The 17999-nt window shown below is 35.3% G+C and overlaps 2 protein-coding genes across 3 annotated transcripts in view; both read left to right on the top strand.

The window, feature by feature from the left end:
• Positions 1-1848, top strand: part of LOC137391012 (sortilin-like) — a 52850-nt gene extending 51002 nt beyond the window's left edge. The window contains exons 20-21 of the mRNA XM_068077344.1: positions 113-190; positions 1523-1848. Coding sequence (XP_067933445.1) covers positions 113-190; positions 1523-1540 — 96 coding nt within the window. The 3' untranslated portion in view covers positions 1541-1848. The remainder of the gene's footprint in view (positions 1-112; positions 191-1522) is intronic.
• Positions 1849-1994: 146 nt separating this feature from the next.
• On the top strand, positions 1995-15337 carry LOC137391493 (uncharacterized). 2 transcript variants are annotated; one of them, XM_068077987.1, is made up of 9 exons: positions 1995-2565; positions 3769-3968; positions 4148-4213; positions 4580-4687; positions 5169-5303; positions 5629-5822; positions 8784-8959; positions 9968-10198; positions 15108-15337. In XM_068077987.1, the coding sequence occupies exons 3-9, from the start codon at positions 4211-4213 to the stop codon at positions 15176-15178; spliced, it is 918 nt and encodes a 305-aa protein (XP_067934088.1). In that variant the 5' UTR covers positions 1995-2565; positions 3769-3968; positions 4148-4210; the 3' UTR covers positions 15179-15337. The 2 variants fall into 2 exon arrangements, with proteins under 2 accessions (XP_067934088.1, XP_067934089.1); XM_068077988.1 differs by lacking the exon at positions 1995-2565 and having other exon boundaries at positions 3684-3968.
• The last annotated feature ends 2662 nt before the right edge of the window (positions 15338-17999 follow it).

The raw sequence follows: 17999 nt of genomic DNA, 5'->3' as shown, positions 1-17999 counted from the left end.
GGTACACATATTCAAAGAGAATTTATACTTATAGAGTTTTGTGACCCTTTTCTTAATCTCTCGCTGCCAGCGTTCTGCGCTAGCTTTGAAACACGGCTATTGCTGATTTTAGGCTTTGAGAATAAACGTAGGGGAGGGTAGAGGACGGTCCTACTCAAGACTGAAGGAAACTGGAGCTGAGTCAGATGTGGTGAGTCATTGAACTAGAATCTTATGAGTCATTGTCCTTGAGATTATGGGTCAGCCGTGTTTAATACGGGGTTTAGTTTTGGTTAGTAATGAATATGTATTTCTATAAGTGTGAATTGTAACATTTGTGCTCATTCTGTTCTAGATATTCTAGTTTATTCTATTCTAATGCGCATAGACTTTTGTATGTTTTTTCAATAGTTTCCATCAGCTGGTGTGGTTCAGATTTGCAGATCTATAAATTTATATTTATAGATTTATATTTTTTGAGAATTCGATTGCAAGCATGCAGGACGCTACATACGCGTCATGCGCAAGATACAAGAAAAATGTTGTGAATATTTCATAAAAATAAAATCATCAGTTTCAATCTACTTTTAAGAAGCCTTTCGATTTTCTGCATGTAAGAGACGCTCAATGATGTACACAGATAGTGTTTAGGTTCTTATCGCAGTACCTTCACTACTGTTGAAGTGTTATGGTAGCATTTGCTTTGATTTGGGTGCATGTTGGTTATTGGTAACCGAGTCAGTTAGGTTTCATCGACTGTCGATAAGCGCGTGTGTGGCGATGCATCGTTAACATTTGTAGGTTATGATACCCAAACACTAGCCTTATAGCGAATGCATTTGGTATATGCTAAAGGTGTTTTTGTTGGATTTATCTACCGGTTATCTATAGAGTAATTACCATATGAGTCACATATGCTGTAGTGGAAAGAGTATGGAGAGAATAACTCCAAGTTTATGGATACGCAATGGGCTTAGATGAATGTTTATCATGTAACCAATTCAAAGAATAATTTCTGGCATTTTATTTGTTTCCCTTAAAAGTGATTATTTAGCTAACTTTTTACATTCAAATAGAATTTATATTTGTTGGATATTGTGTTAAATATTTTATTTTTATTATTATTATATTTTATTAAGATCGAATTTAGCTCACAGCATTTTATAATATCTATATACTATAAGCTATGAAAAAAGGTATAAATAGCAGGGTTATGTCATTAAATATCTCCATTCTTTTAGCAGCCTGCGTTCTTTCACAAATAAAAATAGAGAAAGTATATTATTACGTTTTGACGTTTTTATTATTACGTTTTTACTAGTAGAAGAGGAGATTCGTGCGCCTTCTTTGTGTTCCTTATAACGTCTAAAGAAACTTATGGGACAACTTAAAAATCATGTTTATTATACATGTAGCTTTTCTCAAGCTACAATATACCTACGTTTACCGCATGTAAAAAGTTAATGTCGTTTAGTTAGTCAACTATAATCTGCAATTAGTTTATTATTGGATTGTGAAGTTTCTATTGCTTCTTTATTTGTAGGACCTTCTAAACATGTAATGCTCACTACAATTGGACCGTTCAAAGATGCACATACTGTGATTGGATTACTCTTTACTCCTGCCTGTCTAATCTCTCATGTTCTATAATCTCTGCTGTTTCTAAACCACTAGGAAGCAACTGATATTTTTTATATTTGTGTCTATTGTCATTATAAGCATTTTATCTCTAACAGTTTCGAACATGGCTTTCACATTCCTTGTCTTTGCATAATTTACTCACCTGCTGTGAAACAATTTTGATGCATAATTTTGTTCCCTCTTGAACTCAAAAATGTACAACTACTCAAATATATGTTTGTTTATTAACATGATCTTTGTATGTGCTTCTAGGAAATATTACAGCAACGTTTATTGTTATCTCTCAATCTTATTGAACTAATTTATTTTAGCTGGCAAGCCTTGCTAATAAAAATAATGTTACGGAAAAGAAAATAAAACATTTTAACAGAAAAGTTAAAAAAAGGCATCGCTAATAGTAGAGGTATCAATTTAAAAGATGTCAACTCATATTTTCATCACAAGAGCAATAAAGCTTAGGATTTCTGTAAGTTACAGTAAGTTATAATTATGTATTCTAAATTGGATCATGTAATACTCCACTAGGCTATTTTCTGTCAAACATTATGAGGTCTCAACATCCATATTTTAAAAAGCATTTTAATTAAACCAAGTTTAGATGTTATAAGTGTGAAATCATTTCAGCTGAGTGTCAGATCGAAGACTCATCAAATTTCCTGGAGCTGCATACCGCCTGCAATGTACAAGAGTTGTCCTCTAACGTTGTGCTGGCGACGTCTTGAGAGCAGTCTACTGTCAGAAATGTCTTAAAAGCTTGTCGTACAATGCTATACGAGTAACGGCACTTTCAAAGTCCAATACAACTGCTAAATAAAATGCTATTGTTGGACGCTACGTTACGCGACGCTGTAGATTTGAATATTCTCGTTTGCTGACAAGTGAACAAGTGTTGCATCAACCAGTATTTACTCATTGTTTTACCAGACTTTTTCAGTCATGTCAATGGTAAGTAATATTATACTTTTCAATTCATTTTCCTATTACAATAATTCAAAGCTGAATAACGTTCCTTCGGATTTGTAATTCGAGGTAGCGCTATTCAGTTTATATTTTGGCGTTCAATTTTATTTATTATTTCGAGTAAAACGTATGTTTATTGCAGAAGCTTAAATGTTAATGTTTTTGCGAGCTGCTACTGATGAATAGCTGATTTGAACAGTTTAAAGTATGATATCACGTGTTGTTCAAAAGGCCTCTGTCTATAATTATTCCACTAACACTTCTTGCGGCGTGGCGTCACATTGGTAATACAGACTATGCATAATTGTTTATGATTCTGAACATAAATAAGTAATAAATTTTAAAACTGGCGTGGTGATCATATCGAAAAGGTTATATTGGAACCTTATTGTTATAATCGTCCTTTACTGGAGTATGCTTCAGAGGTGTGGAATCCACATTTTATGTACATCATTAGGGATTTAGAAGCCATAAACAGAAGAGCGTTCAGATGGGCAAACGGTTTTAGAAAGTATGACAGTATTACATCTTCAATGGAAAACATGTCTTGGCACACTCTTGAAGAGAGAAGATGCACTAAGGATAAAAACACTTTACTGAAAATTTTAAATCAAGACCTTATGGTCGATTTTAAAAAGTTTACACTGTGCAACTCCGCCTATTTTACTCGTGGGTCTAATATTAGGCACACTATTAATACAGATGCCATGAAGTTCTCATTTTTTAACCGAGTCATGAAGTTTTGATATATATATGGAACAAGCTCAATAGCAGATTTTATTTAACTCTCGATTTTACAAGAATATCTGATCTCTTTTATCGTTATAGTCGCATCTTATCTCTAAAGGCTTATGGGGCCACAAGAGATATTTTATCGAGATAGATAGATAGATAATAGGATCAACAGCGACGTTTGACTGCCCAAACATACGTCATTAAGTTTCTACGTCGATATTCGGACTGGTTTATAATACTGTTTGAAAAATAATTTGAAATCAGATAAACAAATTTATGTACTCATTTGCCTTACGTTGAACATACTCTTATCAAGAATTGTAAGGCATTGCAAGCATTTCAGCGTATGATCTAACTTCTAATCATATGTAAATCGATTTATAATTTTTTAAAATATTTAGTGATGGCTGAGGTTAGATATTTATTTACAACAATTATATTGCCTATTTATAGTAAAGGAAATGATGGACGAATAAACTCATACTTTAGCCTAACCATCAGAAGGGAATGAAGTTTTGCATACTTGATCGTATGCCTGTCAGGAGAATTGAACAGTTGTTTACCTGACTGATGGAAAGCAAGCCACAACAACGCTGTGCTGGGAAAGGCATACTAGAGTGTTACGCTGTCATGGCTAAGAATCACAAACTAAGGTGTAGATATAGTGCAATGACCATCAGATTGTAGTTGTTTAGGCAAGCATTGAGTTGCCTCCCACAAATCATCTTGGTTTAGAGAAAGTGTCCGAGTATTTATATGTAGTAGCTAAAATTTATGGATTTTCTAAATGTAAAAATGTTACATAGCTTATATTGTAATCATTGTTTTATAGAATGCTACAAAATCTAGAAGTCTTACTGATCAGACTCATAGTAGAGCGTCTCATAAAGTTACTATGGTAAGTAAGGTCATTGTACAAGAAACCTATCGTTAATGATATAGCAATGTTTAAACATAAAATGTTTTATCACTATCTGCAATCAATCAAGGGATAACATTGAGCTCTACAATATTTTAATAGGAATGTAATGGTTATGATTAGCTGAATATCTTTATGCCATTGATGATAGCACTCATAGGATAAAGTCAAGGGTTTGAGGTAATCAGTAAGTTCAACATACAATGATTAGCCCTTGCACGACTGAGCACACACAGAAACTGTGACATTTCTAAAATGTTTAAAGTTTTGTTACATCGAACATGATGGCATTATGATTGTATTATATCAAACTATTAAAGTATTTTCAACTGAAATGGTTTACAGAGATGTTCAAAGAGTGAGACAAGTGTTGCTGATGGCTCTCTCAGTATGAACTCTGTGTCTCAGCTGCTCATGGAGTCGGTCATTCCTTCTAAAGTTCGTGCTGCCATGGTATGGTTATTTGTATATTGTACAATTACATGTAATACAGACATGTGAATCTAACAATCTATAATAGACCAAACAGTGTTTCATTGAGTCAACATGTGAGCTAGAGGACATGTGAACTATTTGAGACATTACTATGTAATTTTCTATTTTAATAGATGATTAAATTTGTGTTTTCGTCTACTCTAGTATCTTTCTGAATTTCTCGAGTAATAAATGAAATGCTTTGTCAGTAGTGGCTGATAGCTGTAGTTTTCTTTAACCCCTGAATGTTTTATATCAAGGTACATAGTCAGCACGTCTTGATTACATAATAATGATGAAACAGCATCTTTGTTGTCAGTTCCTATGTGTGTCAGACATTTTATTCGAAGTTATAATATCATGTGGTCTGCACTGTTTTATAACTTAACATTCACTCCAACTAACAGTTTGGTGGTTCTTGGAAATAAACTGATTTACTGACCATAATTTATGTTCATAGAAAGAGGCTATTGAAGTGGGTACTTTTGGATACGAGTATGAACATCTGGTTAGAGTCAAGAACTTCTCTCACCTCTCTAACTACAGAGTGTATGTGTTGATGATGAGCATGATGGCCAGTCAGAGGTTTATAAAGGTTTGTGCTGTCTATTTTATTATCATTGGAATCCTTTATATTCCAACTATTGTAGCCTGAGAGTCTAGTCCAAGATGTTAAATTATAAAGTTCTGTTAATTTTTTAATGCACGTATTTCTCTAGAAAGTTATCACTTGAGTATCTATAATACAGCATAATTAGTTTTATATTATGGCATAGTTTAGTTGTCAATTGACTCAAGTAAAGCTTGCGTTCTGTTGATATCTGTACAATCACTCAATATGATTAAATAATAAGGTTTTTATTTATTCCTGTGTATGTTTTAAAGCAACTCTAATTCTCTGTATATTTCCTGTGTTACAGGCTGCTCTGAGATGTAATAGGGCTAAGATATCTGATAGAGGGTTTATTCGTCTAATGAACAACACAACAAGGCTTGCGCTTGATAGGATGGCAGAGAGAAAGCCTCGAAACAAGTTTAATGAACATGTTCATGATACCATTAGTGAAGTGTCTCGGAAACAGTGGCTAGAACTGTTGGTAAAGACTCGAGCAAAGTGAGTAAGAAATCTTCTCTCCTCTGTTTCTTTATTAACTCTATGAGACTATATCTTGTTTATAATAATAAAGTTTATATTGTTCAGAACTACAAAAATCAACTTGCAGTATGACTAGGGATTTGCATGTGGCCAAGTTCAAATTGTGTAGTATGTTTTGTACAAAACATTACTGATTAATAAGAAGTTAATGAACTGGACTATCTGTACTTGAATAAAAGAAATATCTGCTTGCATCGAGCCAATAGAAAATATGTTTACAACTCATCCTGAGCGTTGTTTCACTCTGTGAAAGCTTTATTTTTTACCGCACATTATTTTTAACAATGACCAGTCATGTCTGACGCATTGCGCAAATATTAGGTTTCAAATACGCAATTATGCCCTGGTAAAGAAATATATTTGGTAGCGAAAGAGTTAACTTTTTTGCTACCGCATTACATTCTGACCGAACGATTATTCTGACCAAATTAATTCTAGAGGATTTTCGAAAAACCGATTTACTTCTAGTATTTAAGCAATATCTTGAGAATTAAAGCTGATATTGTTTTACTGTAAAATACATCGTGTTCAGAAAAAGATTCTCTACAAGATAGGTGTAAAATTATTTAGTGAATCTCACTCTTGCAATTTGTTTTTGCGTTGAACGAACGCGGCGTGTTTCTTATTGCCATGACGATAACGATCTGGTTTGGCCGTTTTGAAAAATAATTAGAAATAGAATTGTTGTTGAGCCAAATTTTTTTTATTGGTTGCACGTGATTGGTAACAAGGTTGTTTCGTGGGAAACCAAATTTGATTAGTCCAGCTAATGCATGGGCTTCGTAATAAAAAGAAAAGTGAAACCCTATTGATAAGCCGATACTTCGGCTTATGGTCTGTGCTTATATTACCGCGAATTGTTGGAATTGTTGAACTAAAAAATTTTTTATTGGTTGCACGTGCTTGGCAAAAAGGTTGTTTCAGTGGAGACAAAATTTGATGAGTCTGGCTAACGTGTGGGCTTCGTAATAAAAACAAAAGTGAAGTCCTATTGATAAGCCGATACATCAGCTTGCGGTAGCGAAAGAGTTAAGGAACTAATAAAAAGATTTTATGGCATAAATTACAAACCTCAATACAGTAGCCACTCCTCCAACAAGGGATTTTACGTTATAAGAACAATAAGGTACATGTAAATTGTCTAATCCATTCTAAGATCATTCCAAACTCACCCCTTTGGCCACGCAAAAAGGAAAAACCTGACAATTTTTTTAACCCTTTGGCTGTGTGAAAGCCCTGCAAAACAACTGAAAATCGTGTAATTTATTTTTTCAAATTCAATAAAATCGGTATTCTATGAACATACACAGCTCAAACTGAAATTTATTTCTATTAACAAAATCTTTTGTACATTATCATTCATTTACATATGTACTACTACAAAAAGCTACGACTGTCTACAATTTTCTATGTATGAAATGCTTGGAAGCGTTCCTTTCGGCAGAGTCCAACGCCACAGCAAAGACAACGCCAGTTGCAATGTCATTGTCCGAGCTACCATAACCATCGCTTTTCTCTTTATATTCAAAGTCTTAAAAGTTTACATCACTACCAGCATTCTAATGTTTATCATACTGAGCAGACAAAAGATCACATAAATCAATATCAAGTAAATTTTTATTTTTTCGTGTTGAACGTCGAGCCGTATGTTGGCTGGTTTTTCCAACTTCCTTTTTTTTAAAAGAGTCACCATTTCTTTAGCTTTTAGCACAAAGCAACGCATCTCAGATGATCCTATCATATTGTGATTCATCGACCAATATCTTGTCGATACTATTTAAGATTTACTAGCGTTTATATCCTTTGTTTATTGTTACTAGGCCACAGATTTATAAAAGTGTACCGAAAGCAACAAAAAAAGTTGTTTCTCCGTGGAACTAATAGACTACATTTTGGTCGTTTCCCTAGCCAAAGGGTTAATTTGTGGGATGTACCGTAACTGCCGTATTATTGGTTTGCATTGACAACTTTTTTTCCTTTTTCTGATCAATCGCAATGGTTTTATAGACTACACTTGCAGTAATTTTACTATAAGTTGATGGGGAACGCACATCTTCGAAGTTCATTTTCAATGATTTGTTTATTTTTTTAAACAGCAAAGTCTATTCTACAAAGTAAAACTAATAACAAATATTTTATGATTCTACAATAAAACAATATTTTAACTTAACAAAAAATATTTTCATTATAAAAATAGAGGTACTTCCTGTTCGTCGTCGATCGGCACCCAGCGGTTAAGATAAATGATAACTGTTGGCGATAATCCAACTTGTGATACTCAATATGATAAACTGACGCTGTAATACCTGCACCAATTGATCACTTTTTTATTTAGGAACCATTGCGCAGCTACCTATTCTCTGTTTTGTCGACACATCGGACGATCTATCATGACAAACGAGAATGTCGCGAAAGTTGTATATATAATAGATATAATGATATAGGTGGGTCGTTTTTCTTGCACAAGTGCGCCGTGATAGATTAACATTCAAATCGAATTTAAGCACACGCATGACTTGACACTATGTGTTATATGGGATTTTTTACGTAGTGTGAAACAAACTTGACATAAATTGTTTGCATTATCTGGAACTTACGTCATAGGAGGTATATGTCATAGGAACTTCTCTTGTATAGAGATGTTTCGTTCTATTTGTGAAAGGCTATCATTTTTGTTAGTGATTTTAAAGAAACTGTTTTTATGTGAATGTAAAAACTGCAGGAAAATATTTTGTTTTGAATCATCTGTTACTCTCACAGCAGTTTATACCTATCAGCAAGTGTGTACATATTGTATAGATATATGGCTTTATTATTTCTACTATGTTCAGTGAAGTAAGGCTATATCTTTCATATTTATGGAGACATAAACAGCATCTGGACTGTGTTCCCGTTTTCATGAGATTTCCTTTTATTTAGCGCAACAGCCAGGGCACCTCATTCCTCTGGAACATCCTCATCTTCACCTCGTGTCTCTGAGAATGAGGCTAGGGGCTCTAGTCCTACTTTCTATTGGCCCCATTCTGACAGCTCATCTACTTCTGACTCTGGTCTCACCGATAGCAGCTCAGTTTCTGAGGAGAGCTTACCACCAGGTGAGTGTTGACACTATTCAATACTGTTTGGTTTACTTTCAAGGTAGCGTAACTGTATGAGGCACTTTGTTTAATGTTGTTGGTTTGTTAGTCATGACATGTTCCGTCTGTTAGTCTCTCTATCGCTCAACTTGCTCTCTGGTTTCTTTTACATTGATTAGGTGAGCTCAGAGCCGTATAGTTTCACAGAGTCCCGCGACCAACAGAAGCGTATACGGGAGCTCGCTCGATTCCAAACAAACAGGCCACGCCTACTATTTTTATATAAGTTATAATGGAGAGGCCGCAACATTAATCAACAAAAACTACTCCCATTAGCAGTCACTTTGAAATTGATTGTTGTATCATGAACCATTTGAAAGAAAACAAAATTTCCTACAAAAAGGTGCTAATAACGTTTTTGTAAAAACGTAAAGTAAATGCAAAAAAGAGCGGTATTGAGAGCGAGGTATGAATATTCCATTATAGATCAGTATGTCGATCGGGTTTGTTTGGAATCGGACGTTTTTGTTTCCGGTTTTGGTCGCGAGACTTTTTAAAGCTATATGACTCTGACAGTACAGAGCTATATAACTTCACAGAGTTTTGCTGCTAACGGATGCGCATATCGAAGCTCGCACGGCTCCAAGCAAACAAGCCGCGCCCACTATTGTTTTATATAAGTTATAATGGAGAGGCCGCAACACTAACCAACAAAAATTACTCCCATTGGCAGTCCCTTTGAAATTGATTATTGTATTATACACCATTTGAAAAAGGACAAATTTTTCTACAAGAAACGATCAATGATTTTTTGTAATAAAATAAAGTAAATGCAAAAGAGTGAGATGTTGAGAGCGAGGTAAGAATATTCCATTAGAGATCAGTATGTCGATCGGGTTTGTTTGGAATCGGACGTTTTTGTTTCCGGCTTTTGGTCACGGGACTCTGTGAAACTATACGACACTGGGTGAGCTCAGCTGGTTGGTCTCTCAAACTTTGACCTTCTCTCACTTGACTTTGTTTCAGCTCCTGAAGATCCGCGTGTCATTACGTTAGAGCTGGAAAGCGATGCTGTATATGGGACCTCATGTAATGATATAGTCGGTGTAGGCATCAATGACCCATCCATGTTTCACCATGAAGAGATCGTAGCTGATGCTGGTGAATGCATTGAGAATGTCACAGAAGCACCCATAGCTTCTCCTACCTCTCCCTTGCCATCTCACCAAGAGTCAGGCAGTGCTGTGAGAGCAGAGGGTGAGTGAGGATTCTATCAAACCTTGATTTACGATCATCTCGAAATTCTTTGATGTGCAAGTAAAATTATAGTAAATGTTTATTTTAACAGACCAAGTGGTTTTTAAATTTCAGCTTTCAAATTTTTCGAAGTACTGTTGATAGTGTGGTAGTTCACGACATATAAATGCAGTTATTTACATTCATGTACATTATTGGTTTTGTATGGGATACCTTTTGCATTTAATTTTTACCTTGTCGATCTACCCTAGGACACTTATGTATTCGCGGCATCTAACTTTCGCGTTTTCGCGGTGTAATCCTCTCGCGAAAATTTAATGAGCGAAACTGAACTATCATAACGAACGAGCGAAAACGCGAAGTTAAATAGCTTTGTTCGTTGATATCCACAATAAAATCGTAATATTAGAAATGCAGGCAACTTTCGTCTGTGGTTAGGATAAATGGGAAATTTCTGGTAAACTCATTATAGCTAATACACCGACTGAGCAGCATGGCAAAGCAATATCAGTTTAGTCACCGAATTTGTAACTGATGAGGATGAAAGTCTGGTAGGTGAAGTCGTAAAATTGAAGAATAATTATTGCAGTGATGAATTTTATTACTATCCAAAAACAATATCAACCCTCATCAGGTCCAACCACATTATCTCTTTCACTGCCAATCATGTACAAATTCGTTACCGGCCTAGTGCCAGCCATTTTACCAAAATTGCCGATATTGCTTCATGATATGTATATAGTATTTCTCAAGTTCTACTTTAATTATCTGTATAATCACGAAAATCTAAATTGTCTGTTATGTCATCAACAACTAATTACCTGTTTTATGACTCGCGCGGGGTAGTTAATGAACTCACAGAAAAATGTTCGTTTTTAGATTAGAAATTCTCAAACAAAAGTTTAAAACTGCTTCGTTGTTTTAGGCTGATTTTATAGAGAAATCTTCGGACAACACAGTCAATTTCATAAAACACTTAAAGACCGTGGGTTATGTGGTCAACAAATAATAAAATCAGGTTACCAGACAATTGCTGAGAAAGTCAGAAACTGCGTTTATGTCAGTTGTCCCTAGAAAACGCATAAATGCGTTTATGACGGCTTAAGGGTTGTACAGTTTTGGTTGTGGAGTTGGTTGTTACCTATCTATTTTCTTCTTCTTGGGATTCGAGTGTGAAAGTCACGGCGGGAGGGACCTAGACGTCATTGATAGTCTTAGAAACAAATGGCAGCAAGCGATCAAATTGAATTGTCGATCTCACCCACACATTTCAACCTGTGGTTTACAAATACGAACTATTCCCAAAATTGAATTTTTTTCTTATTAGTGAACTGGACCTGAGGAATGTAATGTTTTTTCCACTGCATTTATTTTCACACCACTATATTTTCGCACTCATCAGAGCCGCGAAATTAAGTTGCAGCGAAATTTTACTCTGTGTGCTACTCACAAAACTAAATACTAGCGAAATATAAGTGTCCTAGGGTATCTGAAAAAGAAGTTTTGGGGACTTAAATTTCAGATGGCTAAGTTAGGCTAGCTTTGTATCTCTGCCCTGACCTCTACCTATGAACCATTTGTTTCTTGTGTAGCCAAGGCTGCACTTTAGTTCACCTTTGCTTAACATGAAAACCACAATTGTAATTGTTTTTTTTCAAAATGAGTTTAAGTAACACAAGCTAGTCGAAATTTGTACTAAAATAAGACCCGTTATTATAGAGCCAGCGTTAGGAAAAAATATTGCATAATGATCTCTCACTCACTCATGATCTTCAAGTGTGCTGGCTGCAATGTGCTATTTTAACCAGTCAGCATTAAAGATTAGCAGGTGCATAAGTATGCGTACAATTATTTATTAGTATTGTCAGTTGGAGGCGTAGTGTAATTGATAGTGCGCCTCTCCGCGATGTGAAAGTTTCAAGTTCAATCCTAGTGCGAAGGGGATTCTTTGGTTTCCTAAGACGTTATCGTTGTAACTGGGCACAATAATGAAAGACAAAGAAACACCAAGATTTATATATATATGTGACCCCGGCGGTCAGAATGTACAATCGTGTGGTAAATGCATTGTTCACAATAGCGCGCTAAGCGTGCTTTACGCTGTTATATGACTTACCGTCACTATTTTAGTAAACAGTGGTTTATAGAGCATTCAACCCTGCTCTTTCACATGGTCTTGTTTATTTTTGCGTCTGACCAATCATAAAGCCAGAATTGCCATTTAATTATAGCCATATCAGTGGTTGCTATGGAATTTTTCATAACCCAAGATCTTAGATTTAGGCTCTAACTGCGGGTGCGCGCATGTATGTGGCTATTTCCTGTTTTAATGCTTCAGGCTATAACAAAATAAAACAATCGGAAAAATTACGGCTAGTTGATGCTAGATGAGTATTTCCACTTAGAATCTGAGTCAGCTGCCTCAGATCATAGTGAAAGCGATGATGAGGATTGTGAAAATAGGGCAATTTTAGAAATACAGCTGCTTACGCAATATGTGGCTGCTAACGAAAATGCGAATGAATTAATTCAAATTACAGAGAATAACGATCAGCCTATCGCTGCTGATAACATTCCCATTCTAGCTGTTGACATCAAACTAATGAGCGGATGCAAATGTTGGGAATTATGCGTTAGTTTTATGTCATTTGAACAATTAAGCCTCATTAGAACTGTGTATCAAGGATTACCGAATGAAACATTGGATATGGTTGTGTTGGGACAAATTGTCACTAGCATAACAAACAAACCCTTCTAATGTGCTACAATAATTGTCTGCAGCGTACTAGTGGTACACTGTGGAAGTGTTAAACTGCATAAAAAGAGCTCTAGATTGAATGGTCACTTGATGAGTTGAGTTGATATTTCCGCATCCTGATGCCCTATGTTGTCACTTTTTGTTGACCTTACCACGACCTTCTGTATAGGTGGAAAATTCTGAATACACTTCCAACGTTTTGTTAAGTTGTTGGACTGTCATTATATGCAGTCATAGCAATGTAGCTTGGTGAGAAGTGCCCAGTTTGAAGCATACCCTTTTAATGAATATCTCCAGGACGGCGAGCTTTTAGCCACATATATTGTTAACCTTACCATGACCTTTGGGAGGTCAACCATCAATCGAATCGGATTAAAAATGCAACAATCATCTTTTTCAGGGTTTTATTGTAGAGAATGCCAGGTTTCATCAATATACATGTAGGTTGAGATTTAGTGGTTGGTTGCTATGGCATTTTGATTTGTAAACAAATACCATGATTTACAGTTAATGAATCATCAACTTTATCCTCCTTAAACTCAAAACAACAGATTTAGTTCATCACGAGACCTTTTCTACTAAATCTTGCATAACCTGGGCATAAATAACCCGATTTAATAAATTTAAAATGCATTAAAATCCTCAGAATTTGCTGATTTTAAATCTTTAATTAGACCCAAAAATGTGGTTTTAGCACGATTGTACATTCTGACTGCCTGGGTCACATATACACAAACGGAATGCTCGGCGTTGCACGGATATTAAAAATCAGCTTATAAACAAATGCTTGGCATATTGCCAATGGCTAATTTGAGTAAGCGTACTAATAAGAGCTAAATGCTTGCTTTAACGGGAGAGCAAGCACAAAATTATGTGCGCTGTAACGGAGAGCGGCATCATATTTTCACCCATATATAACGACATATATCGATAAAGAATCCATCAATCGCGCGTAGCTAAATTGCTAAGGCATTTGCCTGGCGAACGGGAAGTTCCCATTGCACATCTTCTACGATACAAAGTCTTCATTCTAATATTGTAATAGCTATAACTGGACAAACTGAACTACACACATACTTTGAGATTTATATCTATAAATAGTTCAACTTATTCCCTCTTTCAGGCTTTAATTTATGAATCTAGTTATGCGATTTTTATTCCATGTGTTTCATTTTATTGTTATTAATAATTGTTTGAGTATTTATCTTTAAAGGTTGACCTTTAAAGATAAATACTCAAGATAACTTTGAATTTTGTTGTGAAAGCAACAAAATTCACGTTACAGTTATTTGATATGAAAAGATTCACCATGTCTTACTCTGTTGTGTTGTAGGCGCAAAATATGTGGGAATGTGATTACAAGCTCTTAAAAGCTCAAAAACGAACAGTTAATCGCTGCCACACGAGACCGCCGTAGTTTGGATTCTCTTTTCAAAATGGCTCAAATGTTTACATTTTCATGCAACCTCATTCGTCGAAATATTTCACAAATATACTTCATGCGTTCAATAAAACCATGTCTATTGTTCTTACGCGTCTGTTTTATCGTCATTTTAATTCTGTCACTAGTAGCAGTGATATCTTATAGCTTACCGTAAAAATTTGTTTAATTTTTTAGCCTTAGCTTGAAGGAGTACATATCATTGTCTGATAATCATGACGAGCCTGTTGGTCATTTGTGATAATCGAAAAGTGCTGCAGAAATTATTTGCGAAGTATTGGGTCACATGATCAGATTACGACTTGCCGTTTAGACCGAACCGAAACAAGTGTAAAGTAGCGAGCATCTATATTTGATACGGGGTCTTCGGTAAAACCCGAAGTGTTTGTCATAAACTAGTGCTACGATAAGTTTTATATTGAGATTTTTATTGCCCATTCAATTCACGTGAGAACATCCAAGACAATAACCAAATTTCATGACTACGTCAGAGAAATAAAGAGATTCCAATCTACAGCGGCTTTTTGTTTTTGAGCTTTTAAGAGCTTGTAATCACATTTCCACATATGTGGCACCTACAACACAGCAGAGTAAGACATGGTGAATCTTTTGGTACCAAATAACTGTAATGTGAATTTTGTCGCAAGTCAACCTTTAAGTTTTTTGACTGGAAGCTCTTTCATCATTCATCATGTGTCTGCATTTCTTAGGTGCTGGGAGAAAGAGAAAGTTGTGCTCTCCTGTTACCAATGAAGATGTAAAGCGCATTAAAGATGCTTAAGACCCTCTTATTGTCATTTATCTGTGGGGCCTCCACAAGCTCCCTGGATAAACTTTGGGTGCCCCAATTACTAGCAATACTTTTCTAGGTGATATATCTGTAAGGTTTATTTGTGATGTGTACGTTACATTTTCTTCTATATATTACATATTTAATTAGATATTATTTTTATCATAAATAATTATTAAATAAATTATATATTCAACTATTATAGCCATCCTTTGATTCACATGGTAAAAAAGATTTAACTTGCATATAACTCACATTTTCATAGTTCCAGCTTAGCAAATTTGTTAAGTTCTCTAGCTAAAATCGCTTTTGAAGTTGAACTTTTCAGAGGTCAACTTTGCAGCAGCAAAGTCAAGCCGCAATTACTAGCTATTGACTTTCTTGGAATTTCAACTGTACCAACACAACTTTACCTTACCTTGTATCTATCAGTGTATTCCAGCATTCGTACTGTTTCTGGTTTTCATGGTGGTCATGGTACTTGTGGTGATCATTTTGTTATAATGGTACATCAAGCTGCCATTTAAGAATATCCACAGATGGGCACTCGGTGTAACATGCTCGCTAAAGCAAGCCTCAACTCACAAACAAATTAAACTGAATTGATTGTCTGGTATCTTTCACTGACAGTAGAATTGAATTGGCTCAGCCCATTCTACCAGCAAATATTGAATTCAATCGGCTCTTTACTGTCACCATAGACAAAATGATTCGATTCTCTATTTACAATAAGCAAAACACCTCGAGTCCAAATGCATCAATGCTACCCTTTATTATTTCTACCTCTACGATTATTACTGCACTGATGGATGGTGATATCCTAAGTAAACCAATCCGTTATATGTGTGCTAAAGTGAAGATGTCAGTGCAGTCCAATGATGCCAACCGCACACATCTCCACAAGATATCACTACATGTATCTTATCAGTCGATCGCATGTACCATGCACTAGTGTAGTAGTTCTATGATTTGCCTCCAGATTGACAATGAACTTAGTTGTTCCATTTTTACTTCGATACAGATAAATGTAATATTGTTAAGCATATATGCGCTAGTCATCCAGAAAGGTATGTTTATTTTTGTTCTTATATTGCCATGCTTATATCGTTTTATATTTTATGAATATTAGCCCTAGCTCCTTTATGCAAAGCCTTTATAATGGCCCGCCTGCTTCCTTTATTCTGTCAGAAAGCCTTCATAACGGCTTTCCTTGGTACTTTTACAAAACATCGATCACAACATCAAACTGTAGAGATAATTGTGTAAATACCGAATTCAATCGGTTCTCACTCGTTATATGATGCAAAATAATTGGGAATTCAAGTTCTTGAAGAGACTTTAATTGAATCGAAGTCATTTTTAGGGCTTTGCAACATCTAACAGTATTTTACACCATTCGGAATTTAAGGAATTTATCAGTAATAATAACATGTTAAGCCATTCATCTGAGTTTATCACCAGTTATGTAGAAAAACAGTGTTAGTGTATGGAAAAACAGCTAATATTATACATGCTCTGACCCTATTTACCCCTAATTGATTGTGATACCTAGCAAACCTTTGAGAGTTGTTAAAAATATATCAAGAATGTTTCTGAAAGTAGGTTTTATTGATGCTGACTTACGCTGATTAGTAAAACTATCATAAAGAGTGAACAGTTTTTCTGCTGAGTACAAAACAAGTAGAAGAATACCATTTCCAAAGAAACACAAAAATGATACCTCATGCTAGAATGGTTATAGTTACAAGCTGTTGTAATATAGACAAGAATAACTATAAACCCAATTCCTCTAAACTTGTTTTGTGTGATGGATCTACATAGAATGGGTTGGTCATAGGGTCAGTCCACTGTTATTGTCAGAGTTGTCTACTTATGGCAGGAGTTAGTTGCTCCCACTATTGCTAGAAAAGCAACTCCAGATTGACCAGCCTCAAAACCTGAACTACGATATGTTCTTGCTAACATCATGACAATTTGTTTGTTTGTGACAATTACATCTCATCTTCACCCCTTCTATATTCTTAAGTTGCCTACCTGACCTTGGCTGACATTAGTCACAGCCCGAGTGTAAAGGACACTCTGGCTGGACAACATAAAAGAGAGAATTATTCATATATAATTAGTCTATGTAAGGTCTAATCTCTTTTACTAGCGCATGGTGATTACGATGAAAAACATAATGCCTCTCTATTCATAATCAACCTTCATCTAGGGAACAGAGACAGATATAAAACACACATAGGCTTACTGTTACCTTTTTACATATGTAATCTCATTAGTTCTACAAATACTCCGCTGTACAAACAGAATCCATCAGCTCAGTAAATGCTAACCAATGAGCTGCTTACAGTTTGTTAGCCAATTGACACTTAAGTAACAAATTGTGACAAACATAAATTAAGAGTTGCAAAATATAAAATGAGAGTTGTCTTCTCTTGTTACCACTTGCTTTGTAATGGTTAGTCGAATGTATGCACTTGTTCAAACATGAAAACTTAGGATCACTTGTAGCACTGATAGGGAAATCTGGACAAGATCACTAAAATGAATCTTGCTAACATACTCTGAGGCTTGTAACTCCAAACAGATGAACATGTCAGCGAACCAGACAATCCTGGTTATTAATAACAAAGATCGATGTACTGAAATAATCAACATTCTCAAATGATACAATAGAATAGGCAAAGAAGGAAGTATTAAAAGATCAGCCACTTAGAAAAAAGATATAAACTATAAACGTACTGAAATATAAAAACACCATATATATCAGTAGCCATAGAAGTATTGGCTCCAGTAAAACTTACCTATCAGA

This window comes from Watersipora subatra, chromosome 3 (assembly GCF_963576615.1).
Source record: "Watersipora subatra chromosome 3, tzWatSuba1.1, whole genome shotgun sequence".
In the NCBI taxonomy this organism is placed as follows: Eukaryota; Metazoa; Bryozoa; class Gymnolaemata; order Cheilostomatida; family Watersiporidae; genus Watersipora; species Watersipora subatra.
This window is presented reverse-complemented; position numbering and strand designations above follow the sequence as displayed.

Coding starts and splice junctions, on each gene's coding strand:
- LOC137391493 (XM_068077987.1), top strand. Junction 4,688..5,168: donor CTAAAGTTCGTGCTGCCATG/GTATGGTTATTT, acceptor TTATGTTCATAG/AAAGAGGCTATTGAAGTGGG. Junction 5,823..8,783: donor TTGGTAAAGACTCGAGCAAA/GTGAGTAAGAAA, acceptor CCTTTTATTTAG/CGCAACAGCCAGGGCACCTC.